Here is an 18,181-nt window from a genome sequence, read left to right as displayed (position 1 = left end):
GCTAATGCTGATTTTGAAACTTATTCTCTATCATTGCCTTCAGTGTGTCCACTCACGATGACCGCTACCTACCCATGTCCGGGCATCAGAGTGGTCAGAGGTCCCGACTGGGCGGGGAGAGATCAAGATGGCGGCGAAGGTCACGTGGGAACGGTTGTGAAGATAGAGGATTCTGATTGGGCAAAGGGCAAAGTGTCTGTTGTCTGGGACAGTGGCCGAGAACTCCAGTACCGGGCAGGATATGATGGCAAGTTCGAGCTGCTGGTGTTTGACTCAGGTCCTACAGGTATGATACTCGTGTACATATGAAGATGATTTCTTGAACTTTGCTGTTGAGCAGTGACATTTGAAAAAATATCCTACCCAAAATTCAAACATATTTATTACCCTGGTGTGTAAAGCTGTGATGTTTACAATGAAATATAGAAATATTCAGAGTTTTAGAACATGTTATCTGTACACTTACAGCATGTAAGCTTTATGCGGAAGGAAAGTTCAATGCAGTTCTCCGACTTTACTACTTTAATAAAATCAGCAGGGTATGGTGTTTATAAACCCAGAAACACAATCAGGGCGAATCGATATTCGAAATCTTAAACCGTAAACCAAGGGACGCAACTCATAGTTCATAAGATGACTGGGGATCCTGGGTCCGCAAAACCAGTATAAATTACATACCTGTATTGAATGGAAGATTTATTTCAATAAAAGTACAGATCACCACAATATTAAATTTTACTTCCTGAATTGTTTTACGAGATGATTTGAATTAAGAATTTTATTTATTTTATTATTATTTTTACCTTTTAATCCTCTAGAATCAAAAATGCATTCTGTGTTAAGTTACAGTTTTGTTTGCATCTTACTAACATGGTTTTGTATATTGTCCAGGAGACCAACTGAAAGGCGCCCTGTGTGATGGATGTGGAGAAAAAAACATTTCAGGGATGATATGGACGTGCTCGACATGCACGAACTTCATCCTGTGCACCCTGTGTTACAACACAGAACGCCACGACACCGACCACGCCTTCCTCCGCAGCCTCACCTTCAACTCACCACTGTGAGTATGCGTCTCAATGTCACGCATACACAATCTTGTGTTGTTAGACATTTTTTCAAGTTGTGTAGGAGAGGTGTATATCTAGGCACTTTTATAGATAACAAACATATTTCAGTCTCCATATTTGCCATAGTGTAATCAGTTATATCGAGGGCATCATCGCGGAAGTCATGAAACTGTTGTAATTTTTTTCTAAGCTTTTGTCTCTAATTGTCATATAGAAAGCATCGTGTGTGTTTTTTATCACAGTAACTACTAAAGTTGGCATCTTCTGCACTTGGCGTGTTAAAGTCAGCAGATGACGCTCATTTCTTTGTCATATTTTCGATATCGTGAGATACTGGGGTCAGGGTTATTCTGTCTCACAGTCCCTGAACCATAGTATTTTCCCTATAGCCGAGCCCTCCCTGCAATGCTAGAACCCTAGATGAAGCAAGTCTAGATTTCCCCAGGTTCTGCATCTCTCTCCCTGGGGCTCCTTTGTAATTTATATAGGTTTATTATTAATAAAATCCACCAGCAGGTTATGATGTTGATAAACCCAGAAACACAATCAGGGCGAATTGATATTCGAAATCACAAATTAGGCTCCTGGGTTCACCAAGGGACGCAACTCATAGTTCATAAGATGACAGAAACAAAAATGTGGCGGATATTGTTCCCTTCGCTCTTTGATATTCTTAAATTTGGCACATATGTTAAGATGTTTTAAGTTTAAAAAGTACAATCTACAGTATCTTGTTAATAGTGCTGAATATTCGAGGAGTAATATTTTTTATTACTCGGAAATATAGTCAGTGTCAGCAGTTGCCTATCATGCAATATCCAAATATCAAAATTAATTCATATTGGTGCCTATAAAACCATGCTTTAAATATTTCAGAATATTTATAGAGTGAGTGAGTGAGTTAATATTTAACGTCACATCGGCAATATCGCAGCCATATCGTGACAAAAACAATTTTTACAATAAAAGTGAAATGAGAACATTTGACATTGAAATAGAATATATGTACGTTATAAAAACCTGTATAAAACAACTGGTATGGAGAGTTAAAACTGATATCACTATTTGGACAATACAATATAAAAACAGGCTATAGATCGCCAACACCAGAAGGTAGATCACCATACCAGGGACCATGGGGACTTACAGTACCTTGACTACCTGCATGGACCCCAGTTGGATTTACACCATCCCTTCCACTGCTGGCGATTGTAACAAAAGTAAGCCAAAATCAAAATGACAAGAATGCTACGTTTAAAAATCCTGGCGAGTTTAAATTGACTTTGAACATTTTGGGACTTACATACCCTCTCAGGAGGACAAAACTTTTACACTACTTCAACCCCCTTTGAGGGTACAGCCACTAATAATCTCAGTTACTAATCTTAACTACCCATAATAAAATATGTATCTATTTACAAATCAGTTAACAAGTCTAAAATTTTTTTAAAGGCAATAATTAAATGAGAACTTATATTACTAAAAAGATCCTTCATAGTTTGTGATTTGAAATAGATATCCCTTGTGATGGAATATTCAACACAGTCTATCATCACAAGGGATACAAAACGGAGGATCCTCACCTTTCAATAGGTACTCATGAGTATATCTTGTGAGGCCAATACAACATCGTCGTATGATGACCTCTTCAAATCTTGACTGACAAGCCAAGTAGGTGTCACCGATAGTTGGTTTTATTGCATATAATTTATTGATACCTACTTGGTTGTCCCACTTCTTTTGCATCAGATCACGAATATAATATCTAATAGCATCTTTGTGATCACTGTATGGAATAAGAAGTGGTGTCACAGATTTGTTGAGTTAGGTTATAATATCCTGCTTTCAGTGATAAATAGGTATTTGTTTTGAGGGTTTCATTATTCTTTTTAGCCGTGAATCTTTGACATGAGTTACTCCTTGAGAGTGCAATTCGGTAACGATTTCAATTTCGCTCATGTCTGATAGGCAACGTCCATTATCACGGACGATGCCTTTGCTGCTATTTAATGTCCTGTGAGGGGACACCTCCACAGGAACATTTGCTAAAGATGTTGTTTTCAGAAGAATGTTGGATTGTATTGGTTTCCTGCATTCGATTAGCAGGGAGCAAAATCGCAACTTTTTTATTTCTTTAACATCTTCGGCCAAACCTTCGGTGCCCTTTGCAACAGCAAAGGGATTCAATTTAACAGAGCCACCATCGGGGGCACACATGACTACAAAACGAGGCCAATTGTCACGGTTGATGATAATATCTTGAGCTTCATCCTCTGAAGACAACGAATCAGATGATTCGTGTGAGCGTTTTTTGAGTGGGGGTGCCAATGTTAAAGTATACATAATTCACCCTCCTAGCTCCCCACCCACCATGGAGTGTCAACAAGGACGATGCCTTATGTCTGTGGGTCTCCAGCAGATGGCACCAAGGATACTAGGAGGGTATACTCCAGCCGAAAAAATCGTGAAAAGATAAATCCCCCCAGATTGGCCCATGAGCCACCGCCTTCTTGGCATTAAGACTCTAGGCAAAGTTCATGATAAACATATTACAAAATCAATTAGTGTAATGAACAAAGGGTGCAATTGCATATAATCAATGCACAGGGTTTGGCGTGGCCAGCAGATTGATAGAACCGGGCCAGTTCTACCACCCATCTATAGTTTGGCATGAAATGCATGTGGACCCGGTTTTTTGTAAATATCTCTTCATCCAATGACCCAATCGATCTCAAACTGTGCAAGTGGATGTTTTGTCAGACAACCTAATCACATTGTAAATCACCGATTTTTTGCATTTGTGTTAAAGAATCTGTCTATGTAACTGTCAACAAAATAAACAGCAGAACGCAGAATGCTTGCAGAGGGAGGGAGCCAATGACCTGTAACAGCGGCTGCGTTGGGTCATGACGTCACTGACAGCTGCTTCCTGTTCAGTGCTGCTCCGTTTATATTTCCTCACTGCATTGCTCCTGTGGCCAGTTGTCTTGGCAATTAGCTGCTCGTCGACTCCTGAATGAACCAATCTCGTGGCGCACGTCGCACGGAGGGAATGGTTGCTGTAGAATCCTGCAAAGAAACATTGTTATAGCTTAGTGCATTCGAACTGAAAATATATTCTTCTTAGCTGCTACTGTACAAATACCAGAAAACCACGAGGCTTGTCGACTATTGCATTTTAAGAATTATGAACTACATACGTGTATCATCCCAAAACAAATGTATATCGTGACTTTTGTCGGTATCACTTAAAGACTACACAAACCGCATTTACAGGGCTTTTGTTAATGCTCAGTGCTATAGAATTACAGACACGCCATAACAAGGATTCAAATGCATTGCCATCTCTATTTGTTACCAAAATCAAAGGGTTTTTCTCATTTGCACTTAAGGTGTGCACAGAAAGGCGAACGATGCTTCCCCATTTTAGTCGGGCTTCTACTACAGGCAATATGCCGACCCCTCCCACTTTCCTTCAAAATGTTAGCGCGTTTTTCCCACGAAACACTGCCTATGCAACGGTCATGAATGATCGTAAATATGTGAGCTAAATAATTTACCTTGAAATCCTGCACTCCTGCACATCCTCCCAATGGTCTGTTTGAGTGTACTTTTCCCTATTGGCTGAACACTAAACCACTGATCATCTCTTGGTTTCACAAGGGGACGTAAATACAAATCATCAGGAGCGTTCTTTGGTCGAAGAGACATGTATTGTCGGAATATTCGTACAATGCACTTGTCTGGTTCAGTCGGATTAGCACAAGCTATTACAGATTTCGGCTCGACGTTAAAGTCCTTCAGCCCTCTCTGAAAGCATTTACTAACTTTTTCGGAATATCTCAAGTATTCCCCCTGCTCATTCTCACCAATCTCGAGCTGATCAACAGTTAAATGACGATGTTCGTCTCCGCTCCTTAGTGCGAAATTTAAACCAAGAAGGTACACCATGGTATCAACCAAAGTGGAAGGATCCGATGAACCCAGAATACCTTTGTCCCACAGGATACGTTCTTGTTCGAAAGTGATGACGTTTGCTTGTCTTGTACGCATACCAATGCCTTTACGGGATTCCATTTTCATCACACTGTCCAACGTATTACGAAGTTCAATAAATATCTTGTCCGATAACAGTTTAACAGGTCTGCCTGAATTGCCCAAATGCATTTGAATGAGCAAGATAAGTTGCCTCAATGTCTTTGGTGGGTACTCACTTCCATCTACTTTGCGAACTTCCGACACAAACCTACACAGTTCAGCTCATCGTCATTGAGCTCTTCCAGTTTATGGTTAATAACGCTTAATCTCTATCCATGTGTATTTCCTTGTATAATATTTCTGTTTCTGTTCACCCTCCAAGTTTCAAATAAACTACACGCCCAGCGTAACGAGCTCTTCGTTCGTTCTGGAAGTTGACTTTTAGACAAATTGGCTATTTCGTCGTCTGTCTTCGGTGTAGTAAATCGTTCCCTTGGTACAGAATTGTTCGACGTGCTTGACGAAACATTGAAATAGTCACTTGTATCGATATTTATCAAATCTGAAGACCCTTCATCATCGCTAATATCACTGCAATGTGGTAACTGATTTACCTTGTTCTGCGACAGTTCCATTGCGTCATAGCTACTACTTATCAGTTCATCGTCACTTGAATTAAACTCATTTTGTGAAGCGAAAACGCTTTGGGATGAGGGAATTAGTTCGTCCGACTCGGTATCCGACATGACTACACCGGAGCACATGTGAATGTCGAATGCTGGCGAGAAAAGCATGTGCATATCGTGCTTTGCGTTTTTATGGTTCTCGTCAAGGGCCCAATTTGTTGGTCCACAAGCCACTGAATGAGTATAAAATATGATAGAGTCCGCATGAAATGCACGGGCATTTCTTGCTGCTCATTTTTTATAGTTCTCATTTAGGGCTCTGTTAAATGTTCAATGAGCCCCAAAATGCCTCTATTCCTTACACACATTCAGCTGTCACAGGAATCAACAAAATAGTTCCAAACGTTTTATTAAATGTATCCGTAAATATATGATTCTAAAGAAAGATTGATTCTTGATTTGCATATGCAATGCTTTAAATAGGTTAAAGCACTCGGACTTTGGTCTCTAATGGTTAAAATTGTTAGTTAGAGCACTCTTCGCTTCGCTCATCGTGCTCTAACTAACAATTTTAACCATTAGAGACCAAGTCCTCGTGCTCTAACCTATACATCAGATGACCTGAAACAAACGAATAGCCCAATCAAATGTCCTTTAACAGTGAACTAGACGATTAGAAACGAATTAAACAGTCCTTGTATGGCTTCTTTAAGTGATAAACCTACAACACATGTATACTGATAGATTTATCTTAATGTCCATATCTATCTGGAGCTCTGGATGTTCTGCCCGATCTTGTTATATTGTCATTACGTTGTTCATGGTTGTGATGACTTATGCCCTGTGCCTTTGAAGGTAAACTCGTGGCTGGCTCCTTAGACGAAGGGTGGTCTGGAACAGGCTTTTCCTCAGACGGTAGTGCATTCAGCATAAGTCATGGTGATGAAAATGACAGCATTAAATACTTAAAACTGTGGTTAGTTGTAATTACTATAATGGATGTGCTTTTGAAAACATAAAAGTCTTACACTATTTCATCCAATCACAGCTGACACATGTCTCTATCACTTCAGATGTTTACAAACGCTATTCGCTCAAGGAGCCTATGATTCTGATTTAGTGTAGTGGAATCTGTAGGAACATTAGGAAACATCTGACGTAGGCAAATCTGTGATTCATGTATTGAATATACATGTAGCTTCTCAGAAAAAAAAATCGGATGAAGCTTCAAAACCTTTTCTTTTCCAATATGTCTATATGCCACAAGAGAGCTCTGAGAGTGATATCATGTTTATTTCATCAATGCTTTGGAAAATGTATTTTTGCATTAATATAGAAAATTAATAATCATACATATACCATGGGACTTTACTCATAATTCACACTAGAAGGCTGTCATGGGTTAATTCCGTGCATTACTGGGGCTGCCTAGATCATATCAACCCAAAATATATTATGAACGACAAAAATCATGGAATTCAGGCAAAAAATTGGATAGGTTTCACATTAAGCAGCTTTAACATCCTGACATATGTAAGGCTGGATGAAGCACTTTGCCAGAAAGTTTAACAAAAGTGGTTGGATTATACCCAGCAGTCTAAAACACTCACCAGAGAACCCTACCGCGTGTTAGGCGAGGAAGGAAAATAACCCCTTAAACAGATGGAATTGTGTTCAGCACACAACATGGTAAGAACTTATACTTGAGTTTATTGATTCCTCAAACTAAGACTTTGAAATACTTCCAGGAAATCAAAATTATTACTCTGTACCGTCAATATTAAACAGGTTTAGTGTAGTGGAACCTGGAACCTGTAAGGAGGATTTCTGCGGTGATCTCAAAACGAGACTTGTGATTATTCATGGCAGCCTGAATGCTCGAAGATACAGAGTTAAAGTTTTGCGACCAGATGCGTTGCCATTTATCCGTCTACAACCACGTGGCATTGTCTACCAACGCGGTAACGCAAGGCCTAAACCACCAGGACTGACAAACGACTTTCTGCATGACGCTAACATCGTTGTTTCGCCGTGATCAGCATGTTCTCCCGACATGAATCCCAACACCTAGATCGACAAATCAGAAGACTACCAGCGCCTCCTGTCACCGCTCAACAACTGGAATAATTCCTTCCAGCAATGGCAACGGATCACGCCTAACGTCATTCGTCGTCTTAAGTCATCAATGCGTCCGTGTTTTGAAGCCAATGGTGCTCACACTCACTATTGATTCAACATTTGATGACATTTTGCAGAAAAAACCGCCTTGTTGATTTGTATAAAGTTCAGACTACGACACCACGTGTGTTTTAGTGTCAGTCAAACGGTACGTTCGACTTTGTAGGAAATGAAACTGTGTACATTTGCTGTTGAATTGAATAGTCACTCTATTGAAATTCAACAGATGTTCCTTTATAAAATGATTTTCTCTTCTTTTTAGGTTTGGTCAAACACACTGTATACTCTCTTTTGAGCACTTGTTTTATATGAAAACGAAAAGTTTAAAGGCTTTTCTGGAATGACCTAGAGGATCGAGCTGATGTGAAAAACCAATCTGCTTTCATATTTTCAGGGTGCGCGTGCCGCCTCGTTCTGGCGCTCAACGAATACGTGCTATTGGTCTATTCAAGGATGCAAAGGTCATTCGTGGACCGCACTGGAAATATGGAGATCAAGACGGTCAGTTTTGAAGCATGGTTCTGCTTGCAATTGTATGGAAGTGAAGTATTATTTGTACACTCCATATTTGCTTGCTGATACAATGACGCGTCATTCTTTACCAGCAAATTGATGATAAATTGCACTGTTGTGTGCTTTCAAAAGGATAGTAACCGGAGTGTCAATATTCCGAGTCTAATAAGGCAAAAGCTTAACCTTTAACCAGTTCATCATTCTCACATAAGCGAAGGTTATATATCATTATCAATATCTATATTCGAATGGTCAGTTTCTCAGTGTTGTATATGACAAAGACCTGTGTCAGTTTCAATATTTATATCCGAATAAATAGTTCTTCAATTCAATATAACTTTAGAGCCTGTATCAATATATACGCTCCCGTATACGTCAGGTGAGTCTGTATCAATATCGATGTACGTTTCTGAATGATCAGTTTATCAGTATTATCATCAGCATCTGTCGTTAAGACAACCGTTACTTCCATCTTTTAATAAACACCTTTGTCAGTCGTTGTATTAAGTACCCTTTGTTGTAAGGGGGCCTCGATATAAGGGCGATCTTACCTTTACATTTCTAGTCTTAAATTTGATCAAGTCTTGATCTGATAAGCATAGAATCATCAGCTGTATGACTTCGATCTGCACATAATCGAATCTGGACGAGCCAAACCGGTGATTAACAAGAGCATCAATCTACACAACTGGGATACGATGACATGTGTCAACCTAATCAGCGACCCTGACCACCCCATCCCGTTAGTCACCTCTTACGAAAGGCATGGATTGCTGAAGACTAGTTCTAGAATCTTCAGGAGATATTCTGGTGCAAAGAGAGTATCCAACCATGACATGTCTGTGGTTTCTACGTTTGCAGGTGGAGAAGGAACCACCGGGGACGTCGTACAGCTCGGGTCGTTGTCGGGAGGGTACAGTCGGGGGGCTGTCAAAGTGAGGTGGAGGGGTGGACAGGACAGTCTGATGGCATACCGTATAGGAGCCCAGGGCAAGGTAGACGTCATCACAGTGGACGAAACTCAAGGCTGGAGGTACTACAAAGCCCATCTCCCGGTGCTCGGTGAGTTGATATTAACAACACACCACCTTTCTGGGCATCCAGGATGTTAAACCAACATTACTGTCAGGCGAAGCCTGAAGTAAAATTCTTTCATTTTGCGGAAGCAAATGATATTTTTGACAGTGTTGTCAATAACGTGGATATCAATATTTCTTGATGCATTTCAAAAGGATACTGTTAATTCTTTTTCTGTCTTACATGGGTGTCTGATAGCATATGTACAGTGTTAGAGTGTTGAGATATGTCTGGAGTGTGTGTGTGGGCGCCCTTTTTATGAAAATACCTGAATACACGTTCAATGATTGGATTTTATGAAAGACCAACAGGTTTGGAATCTATGGATGTTATTTTCTGTAACAAAGGGAAAACGAACTGACGGAGTACATGTATATTATATTCTTAGGAGCACGAATTAAGGTTTGGGGATTTCCGTTATAATGGTGTGTTATGTGTGATGATATTCTGGCTGGTCAGTAATGCTGTTTGATAACATATGAAGGATTGTGTTCACTGGACGAGTGTATAGGCCAAAGCGTATTAACTACTTGTTCTCATTGTTGCCTTTAGTTTCCTCGACAGTTTTATACATGATGTTAGTTCCGGTTGTTGTTGTTCATGGTGTCATCCGTGTTCAGAGGGGTGGGGAGAGGGGGGAGAGTGTGTGTGTATGTGTGTGTGTGTGTGTGTGTGTGTGTGTGGTGAGTGGCGCTTTTCTATCAAATGCACCAGTTAAAGAAAATCATTTCCGACAAACCTTATTTTTTTCTGCTATATGAGCTAGGTTATGAGTCAAGTTTGGTAAAATTTTAAACGAGTCCAGAAAAGACTCCTGAATTTGATATGTGATTCCAGCAACATTTGATAGTCGAAATAGATATAATTTGATTGAAAGTATTAATTGGACATATTATAACATATCATGATTCTTTTTTTAATTTTCTTATTTAGCGTGTACGCTCAGCCAAAAAACCGGAAATTCCACCATATTTAAGACAAAAACTCCAACCTAGCACAGTCATTACACTTTTATCATTAATATTTAATTCCATAAACACTCACATATTAAAAAAATCTTTTTGAGAAATAGATATTAATAGATGTAGCCTATTAGAAATATTAAAAATGGGGAGTGACTTCAAGGAAGCTTCCTTTGTATTAATGCCAAGTGTATGGTACTGCATGATCTCTAAATAGAACCGAATCAAAGCACTGTTGTCCATAAGCAAATATTCATGTTGAGCTTGATTCTCTGAAACGATCGGCTTCCATATTCCGCGAAGAAGCTACGGTTTTGAGAATGTTTAAATTTGTGTCAGTTAAGAAACACTAATAAACGCATTATGGATACAGAGCTAAATACGTACTGCATATGGGACACGTACGCCAAAACGCATTCTGCTTCGCGGAAAACATTTCTTTTTAATGTTAATTATCCTTTAATTATTTATTTTCCAAAAGAAGTATAATTATTAGATAATTTTTTGTAAATGGTTTGTAAATGAATAAATATTCTATTATTGGTAGTTTAATTGAGCAGCTGCGATTGTTAGTGGTTGTATTGTCAAAGGGGGTTAAAGTGGTAAAATTATTGTGCTGCTGAGAGGGTACGTAAGTCCCAAAACATTCAAAGTAAATTTTAATTTACCGCTTTATAATCGAGGAATATGTGTTCTATTGATGTATGGCTAGATGTGTCTTAATTGCGACGTTTCGGTGTTGCTACTAACACCGTTATCACCGTAATTGATAACGGTGTAAGTAGCTACACCGAAACGTCGCTCATATTATATTAAAGAAGTTGTATATTCATAGAACTCTCCTCGTTGTAAATTGCTAACAGCTGCAGGGATGGTCTAAATCCAGCTAGGGTCCATGCAAGAAGCAAATGTCCTGTAAGTCACCATGCGAATTAAAAATTTAGTTCACTCACCCACCCCAGGTGTCCCAGTGCCGTTTTTATCTCAATTGATCAAATGTTCCCGGATTTTTCGATCGAATACGATCGGTTTGGAACATGGGAAACGCTCAATATTTTGGGCACTTTTTCGAACAGTTTGAAGATGTGCAAATGTGACATGTCTTCATATCATTTTGGTACAGTTACACATTTCTACTAGCTGACACCCCCGACTGATGAAACATACACGTTTTATTACAATACATTGATTGCTTTTATTTGTCCCATTTGTTGGACAATCGTTATTATTGTCCCGCTACACAAACAAGGTAGTATCGATAATCCAAATAATTACAGAGGCATTATTCTTTTGAGTATTTTCACTAAGGTTTTCACTTCTATCATTAACCGAAGATTAGTAATTTGGAGAGAGGCATTGAATAAAATAAATGAATCCCAGGCAGGATTTAGACATGGATATACGACTACTGACAATATGTTTATATTACAAAGTATTATACAGAGATACCTCAACACCAAAGGTGGTAAACTCTATACACTTTTCGTTGATTTCGAAAAAGCATTTGATTCAGTTGACAGACAAAAGCTATGGTCTATTTTAAATACACACGGTCTAAGTCCTAAAATGAAAAAGTTGATTCATAATATGTATGAAAATGTTAAAGCTTGTGTTAAGAATAACAATGAATTCTCAGATTCTTTTGAACTACAACTCGGGGTAAGACAAGGCTGTATACTTAGCCCATTTTTATTCTCGTTTTCATAAATGAATTAGCAACCCAAATTGAAAGCAACTGTGAGTATGGAATAAAGTTACACCCTGACCTAGTACATATTTTTCTTCTGCTTTTTGCAGACGATATCGTGCTATTCTCAAGCACTGTTGCAGGTTTACAAAGACTTACACAAGAACTTGAGAGTTATTGTGACAAATACAAATTAACTGTCAACAGAAATAAAACTTCAGTGTAGTTTTTAAAAAAGGGGGACGTTTATCAAAAAACGGGAAATGGTTGTATAAAGGTAAAGAATTAATGTGCACCAGATCGTACAATTATTTGGGAATGTTCTTCAGTAATTGTTTATCTTAGACAGCACATGTTAATTACGCTTGTTTGCAAGCACAAAAGGACATGATAGGTATCTTTAAACAATCAAATGCACTTAGAGACATAGATATAAGTTCATACTTTAAAATATTTGATGCCAAAATTAAGCCAATTTTATTATATGGAGCCGAAATATGGGGTTTGAATTATTACAATGATATCGAAAGAGTTCAATTGAAAGCATGTAAAAGATTTCTTGGCGTTAAATCCAATACGATGAATACAATGGTGTATGGAGAATGTGGTATTTACCCTTTGCACTTATTTTCAAATATCAGAGTTATAAAATACTGGTTAAAATTACTGTAGATGCCTTCTTATAGGCTACCAAAGAAATGTAACAATATGATGATACTATTCGATATACACACAAATTGGGTTTCTTCTGTTTGAAATTTTCTATTCTCGAAAGGGTTTGGTTTTGTATGGAACGATCAGTATGTTGATTCTGAGGGTAAATTTATTTTAGAACTAACACATAGTTTAAAAGATATCTATTTGCAAGAATGGTTTGAAAAGTTATCACTTTCCAGTAAATGTTTGTATTATAAGATGTTTTAATGTACTTTGGACGCCGAAATTCATCTTTCATGTCTAAACGTAAAAAAGTATAGGATAGCTTTAAGCACACTGAGATGTTCTTCACATGATTTATTTATTGAAAGTGGAAGATTTTAAAATATCAAAAAAGAAAATAGAACTTGCAAACTATGTGATCTTAACCAAATAGAAGATGAATATCATTTTCTATAATTTGCCCTGCTTATAATTCCCTGAGAAAGTTGTATATCAAGAAATATTATTGTGCCCATCCAAACCTTATAAATTTTCAGCATTGTTAAACAACCAAAACCATACTATACTTCAAAACGTGTCCATGTTTGCTTACTATGCCATGTTGTTTAGGACAGAGTATATATCAGAACACAATGTAACCTACAGTTGATTTGTTTATCTTCTTCATGTATATGAAATGTGCGTGTAAATTTCGATTATATAAATGTGTTGTACAACAGGCCTGTGGCCTATTAGTACCGGAAATACACACACACACATATATATATATATATATATATATATATATATATATATATATATATATATATATATATATATATATATATATATATATATATATATATATATATATATATATATATATATATATATATATATATATATATATATATATATATATATATATATATATTACCTTTCATATGAACGAAAGTCCCGAAATACAACATTGTGCAATGGAACTTATACATATTTTGACATATTATTGCGACTTCTTAATATCGGTGTATTTCAACAGACTTTATAATATTTTAGCTCTATGATGCAATAGTTTTAACCTTTTAGTTCAAAACTGTCTGTGTAAGGTATGGACGAGCAAATCAAGGGTTTTTCTGAAAAAAACCCGTCACATGTGGGGACCCATTTGGTCTAAAACATCATGCCAATCACAGAATAATGAAAGTATGACAGAATTTAGAGTGTTTCCCTTTTATCAACTTACAGTAGCATTGATTACAAGCAAAAATCCCAAATCTAAGACATGAACTGGGGCGATCCCCAAATGTTGGTCGATTTGAACCGGAATTGTTTCTTATAACGTTATTTTAATTACTTCAATTTCATAAAAGCGTTGTTATTAGTTCATGAAATGTCTCAAAAGATAAAACCAATTTGGAAACAGACACATATTATCGAAACGTGTTCACAATTGTAGTTTGTCTGTTACAGATGTTGTGAATCCCATTGAAATTCGCCTGAAGGTTGGGGACAAAGTGAAAGTAGAGGTGGACGCAGATATATTTGAACGCACGCACAGGGACTTGACTGGTTATCGTGACAGCATGTCACAGGTACGTACCAGTCTTCTCCATCATGCTGATTTCAACATTGATAAATTCACTAATTACTCGTCCTCCGTTGAGGTCACAGGTGATGGGTGTGACTTCGTAAATAAGTGAGTATAGTTTTACGCCGCTTTTAGCAATATTCCAGCAATATCATGGCGGGGTACACTGGAAATGGACTTCTCACAGAGTTCAGATTTCGAGAACCGAACCCGGGTCTTTGGCGTGACGAGTGAATGTTTTAACTACTGGACTACTCAATGCTCGTGTGACGTCGTAATTGCATCTGCCATCAATGACATGCTGATTAAGTCTTCTGTGTTTGGAAGTGATGATCTACAACGATTTCCTTCTTTAACACAACTTTCCCAACAAATTAGATTTTGTATTTCCAGTGTTTGGTAGAGGTTGGTACTGTCATCGGTCTTCCCTCTCGAAACGGACGCATCATTGTTCCACATGTGCAGTACCCGGATGCTGAGAAGTACCTTATGGTGAAGTCGACTTTGACAAGGGTAGGTAGTGTCTGGGCAATATGAGTTCATGACATGATCTGTTTGATTGGCATTTCAGAAGTAGATGAATAATAAGAAAGGTATGATACTCTTATTCCTGCTTAACAACGGCGTAAGAATCTGGTTTTGTTCAGAGCTCAGAAAGTATGTATAACCTGTGTTAACATATTTTAAAGACTTCATCATCCACAAAAGAATCTACTGACTGTAATCTTGAATGTCAAAGAAATAGGTATACATATTGTACGTTAAACTTTACATTACAATCTTACTGTACGTTTGAGCATGCATTTACTCAAACGGATAGTAAATAGTTTGCCTTCACAAAATGTAAAATTTGCAGTCTTCAGTTATGACTGAACAAGTTCCGCATCGAAGTGTTTGGCATTTTGTTAAACTGGCTGAAAACCCCTTTTTTTATAGTATCACTTTTATACAAAATTGGAAGATTTGCTTTTATAATGGGCATAATTGTACAGTTATTAGGAGTGTAGGTACAAACAAAGAGAAGAATTCCCATTTCTTTTGTTTAAGTGTCTCTCCTGGGACTTTTACTGCTTTATGAACAGCATTTTCAACTACCTAAGAAGATCTGTTTTTTATATCTATTACATATTACCTATTGTCACGAACGTCATACGCATGATGACGACATAGCTACTACCGTTATGCTTCGCCTGTGACGACACTTACTTTTCATTGTACACATGAAGAACCGTTGACCGGCGAAAGATCTTGTGCAGATAAAGTCTGGAGTTTTATATATGGATGTCCAGATAGTTCGTCTATAGATAGGCTTATATATATAGTGAGATAATTTAGTGTCACTTTCATCCTCAGTGTTCAATCTGATCCATGTAGAACTAGTTTAGCCCAGCTTCAATAAGTAGCCAAATGCATCGAGGTCCTCGGATGCAGTCTATAACAATACTATTTTAACTTAAAAACTCATTCGTTTATATTTCGCTTTACTTCAATATACCTTTATCTTTACTCCAATATATTAAGCTTGGCTTGTTTTCTTTCTATCATATGAATACAAGAACATTCACTAACTACAGCATACCCTTCGCTCTTTTCCTTTACTTTCTGGTTATTAGATTACCTTTATAACAACATAATTTCTTTGAGAGGCACCATAATTACTGGGCAAAAGGATTTTAAGCATGTAGTTCTTCTGGGAAGGTTGATGGGCTGTGCTCATTACATGTCATGGGGGGTGCCTCTACTCAGATGATTAATCCCTAATTAATCCCTGTAGTTAATTTGGGATGTAGTTCAAATGGGATGTAGTTCTTATGGGAGTAAACCCACTCGGAGGCTCTGACAAATTACAAAGAAAACAATCTACTTAACTGCAACTTAACTATAACATTATAGCAATGTTTTGAAAAGACGTTTTTATGAAAATGTATTCCAAGGTTAGTATAAGTATCAGACATGCTCAAAGGTATACATGACCAAGATAATTTTTTGGAAAATTAACTCTTGCAGTTCCAGAGCCAAATACGACTACTTTAGTCTTTTCGATATTTAATTTTAACTTCCACTTTACACAATATTAATACTATGCTGTAACTCATCCGGACTTTCAACAAATAAGACCATGTCATCAGCATACATCAGTACACAAAATCTTAACAAATCCAAATATATCATCAATTTCTACATAATCACAGGTATTAGTCGCTAGATATGATTCAACGTCATTAATAAACAGTGAAAAAAGTTTCTCACTGGCGTACGCCTTTACAACAGTCAAAATAGGTAGAGTCATTTCCACCTGTGGAATCTCTTGGTATTACCATACATATTATAAATAACCTTTTAAACTTTCCCAGTAATGCCGTGTTTAACAATTTTTTGCCAAAGTCTCACACGCCAGACATTATCAAAGGCTTTTGAAAGTCTATATAAAACACTTTTTTTCTTCTTAGATTAAAGTATATCAATTAATCCATTTAAAAGAAAAATATTATCTAAAGTAGAGTATCCCTTTTGGAAACCCGAACCGTAAACAAGCGAAGATTATAAGAATGTTTTGAAAAGAAATCTATCTACTCATGGATTATGCCTAGTGACTATTATTCTAATGCTTTTTATAACTGAATACATCTGAAATATAATCGCCACTTATATACACTTCTAACGTTTCAAAAATAAATCGCTTAGCCAGAAGCCAACGTTAAACCCCCAAAATCTACTCCCGACATAGATTATTTTTCTCGGCACCGTATCTTTAGCTTTGGCCTTCCCGGGACATCTGAAACATATATTTTAGCCTTCCCGGGACATCTGAAAAATAAATTTTAGCCTTCCCGGCACGACACCACTCAAACACCATCCATTCTCAGATGAAGACGTTTTGATGATGTCTTGGTCGATCTAATTATTGCAGCTTCACACGTTTGCTGTCGGGGACGTTGTGAAGATTACCAACAACTACAACGCTGCCGTGGATCTCCAGAACGGACATGGCGGATGGAATGACAAAATGGAAAATGTATGTAGACCGATGCAACAGTAACACGCCATTACTGTATTTTCTTTCTTCTTGTCGTCGTTGCCGAAAAGGACATGACAAACGTTCGATTTATCCTATGTTCGACCAATCAGTTTAGAAACTGTCACCGGGAGTTACTGTAACGTGTTTGGTGATTAATATTAGAATAAAAATAAAGATTGAAACCCTGAAATTCTGTTCAGGTATAACCGGACTAACAAACTTGTCCCCGTACTTTATTGCAACCCTTCTCACCCACAGTGTCTGGGAAAGACCGGCCAGGTCGTTGAGATCGACAAGGACGGGGATCTGAAGGTGGCCTTTGGGCCAGTCAAGTGGGTCTTCAGTCCCGTCAGCTGTGATCCTCAGGACGGAGAGGCCTTGTCAGCGTCCGGCATCTCTTTCGGGGCTAATAAAAGCACCAGTTCAGACTCCTCTACATCTGATGTCGATGGTACTCATAAATCTGCATCAGCAGATAAGATACAGTATTTACACAGTAAACATCATGAAATACGGATAGGACATTACTTGATTAGAGTACATATCACTGGTTATAATGACAACCAACAACTTTGTGGTTGACAAATAGCATTTACCATTATTCAAAATAAAGAAAAAATGTTTTTGAGCTGTTTAACATTGTTACAATAATTTCGGGCTTGGAAAAAACATGAAATCCTATTACGAAAACGAATAAAAGCCATTCATACCCTGAAAGGAATATCTGCCAAAGATTCCTTTGATGAACTGTTGCAATTTGGGGGAAATCGGATAGCTAATAGTTCTGAGGCAACCAGTTGCGTTTGTGTGAAAGTAGGATCCGCTGGAAAGAGAGTTGTTCGCT

At 37.7% G+C, this 18,181-nt stretch overlaps 1 protein-coding gene across 1 annotated transcript in view; it reads left to right on the top strand.

The window, feature by feature from the left end:
* Positions 1-18,181, top strand: part of LOC124290293 (E3 ubiquitin-protein ligase mind-bomb-like) — a 31,144-nt gene that overhangs the window by 2,719 nt on the left and 10,244 nt on the right. Inside the window, exons 2-9 of the mRNA XM_046727005.1 lie at positions 44-286; positions 892-1,063; positions 8,247-8,353; positions 9,227-9,427; positions 14,201-14,322; positions 14,712-14,831; positions 17,230-17,334; positions 17,596-17,788. Of these exons, the coding sequence (XP_046582961.1) occupies positions 58-286; positions 892-1,063; positions 8,247-8,353; positions 9,227-9,427; positions 14,201-14,322; positions 14,712-14,831; positions 17,230-17,334; positions 17,596-17,788 (1,249 nt within the window). The 5' untranslated portion in view covers positions 44-57. The remainder of the gene's footprint in view (positions 1-43; positions 287-891; positions 1,064-8,246; positions 8,354-9,226; positions 9,428-14,200; positions 14,323-14,711; positions 14,832-17,229; positions 17,335-17,595; positions 17,789-18,181) is intronic.

The sequence above is a fragment of the Haliotis rubra genome, unplaced genomic scaffold, assembly GCF_003918875.1.
Source record: "Haliotis rubra isolate DU_JTF1 unplaced genomic scaffold, ASM391887v1 Scf460, whole genome shotgun sequence".
NCBI classification, from domain to species: Eukaryota; Metazoa; Mollusca; class Gastropoda; order Lepetellida; family Haliotidae; genus Haliotis; species Haliotis rubra.
The sequence above is the reverse complement of the archived record's forward strand: the minus strand, read 5'-3'. Positions and strand labels throughout refer to the sequence as shown.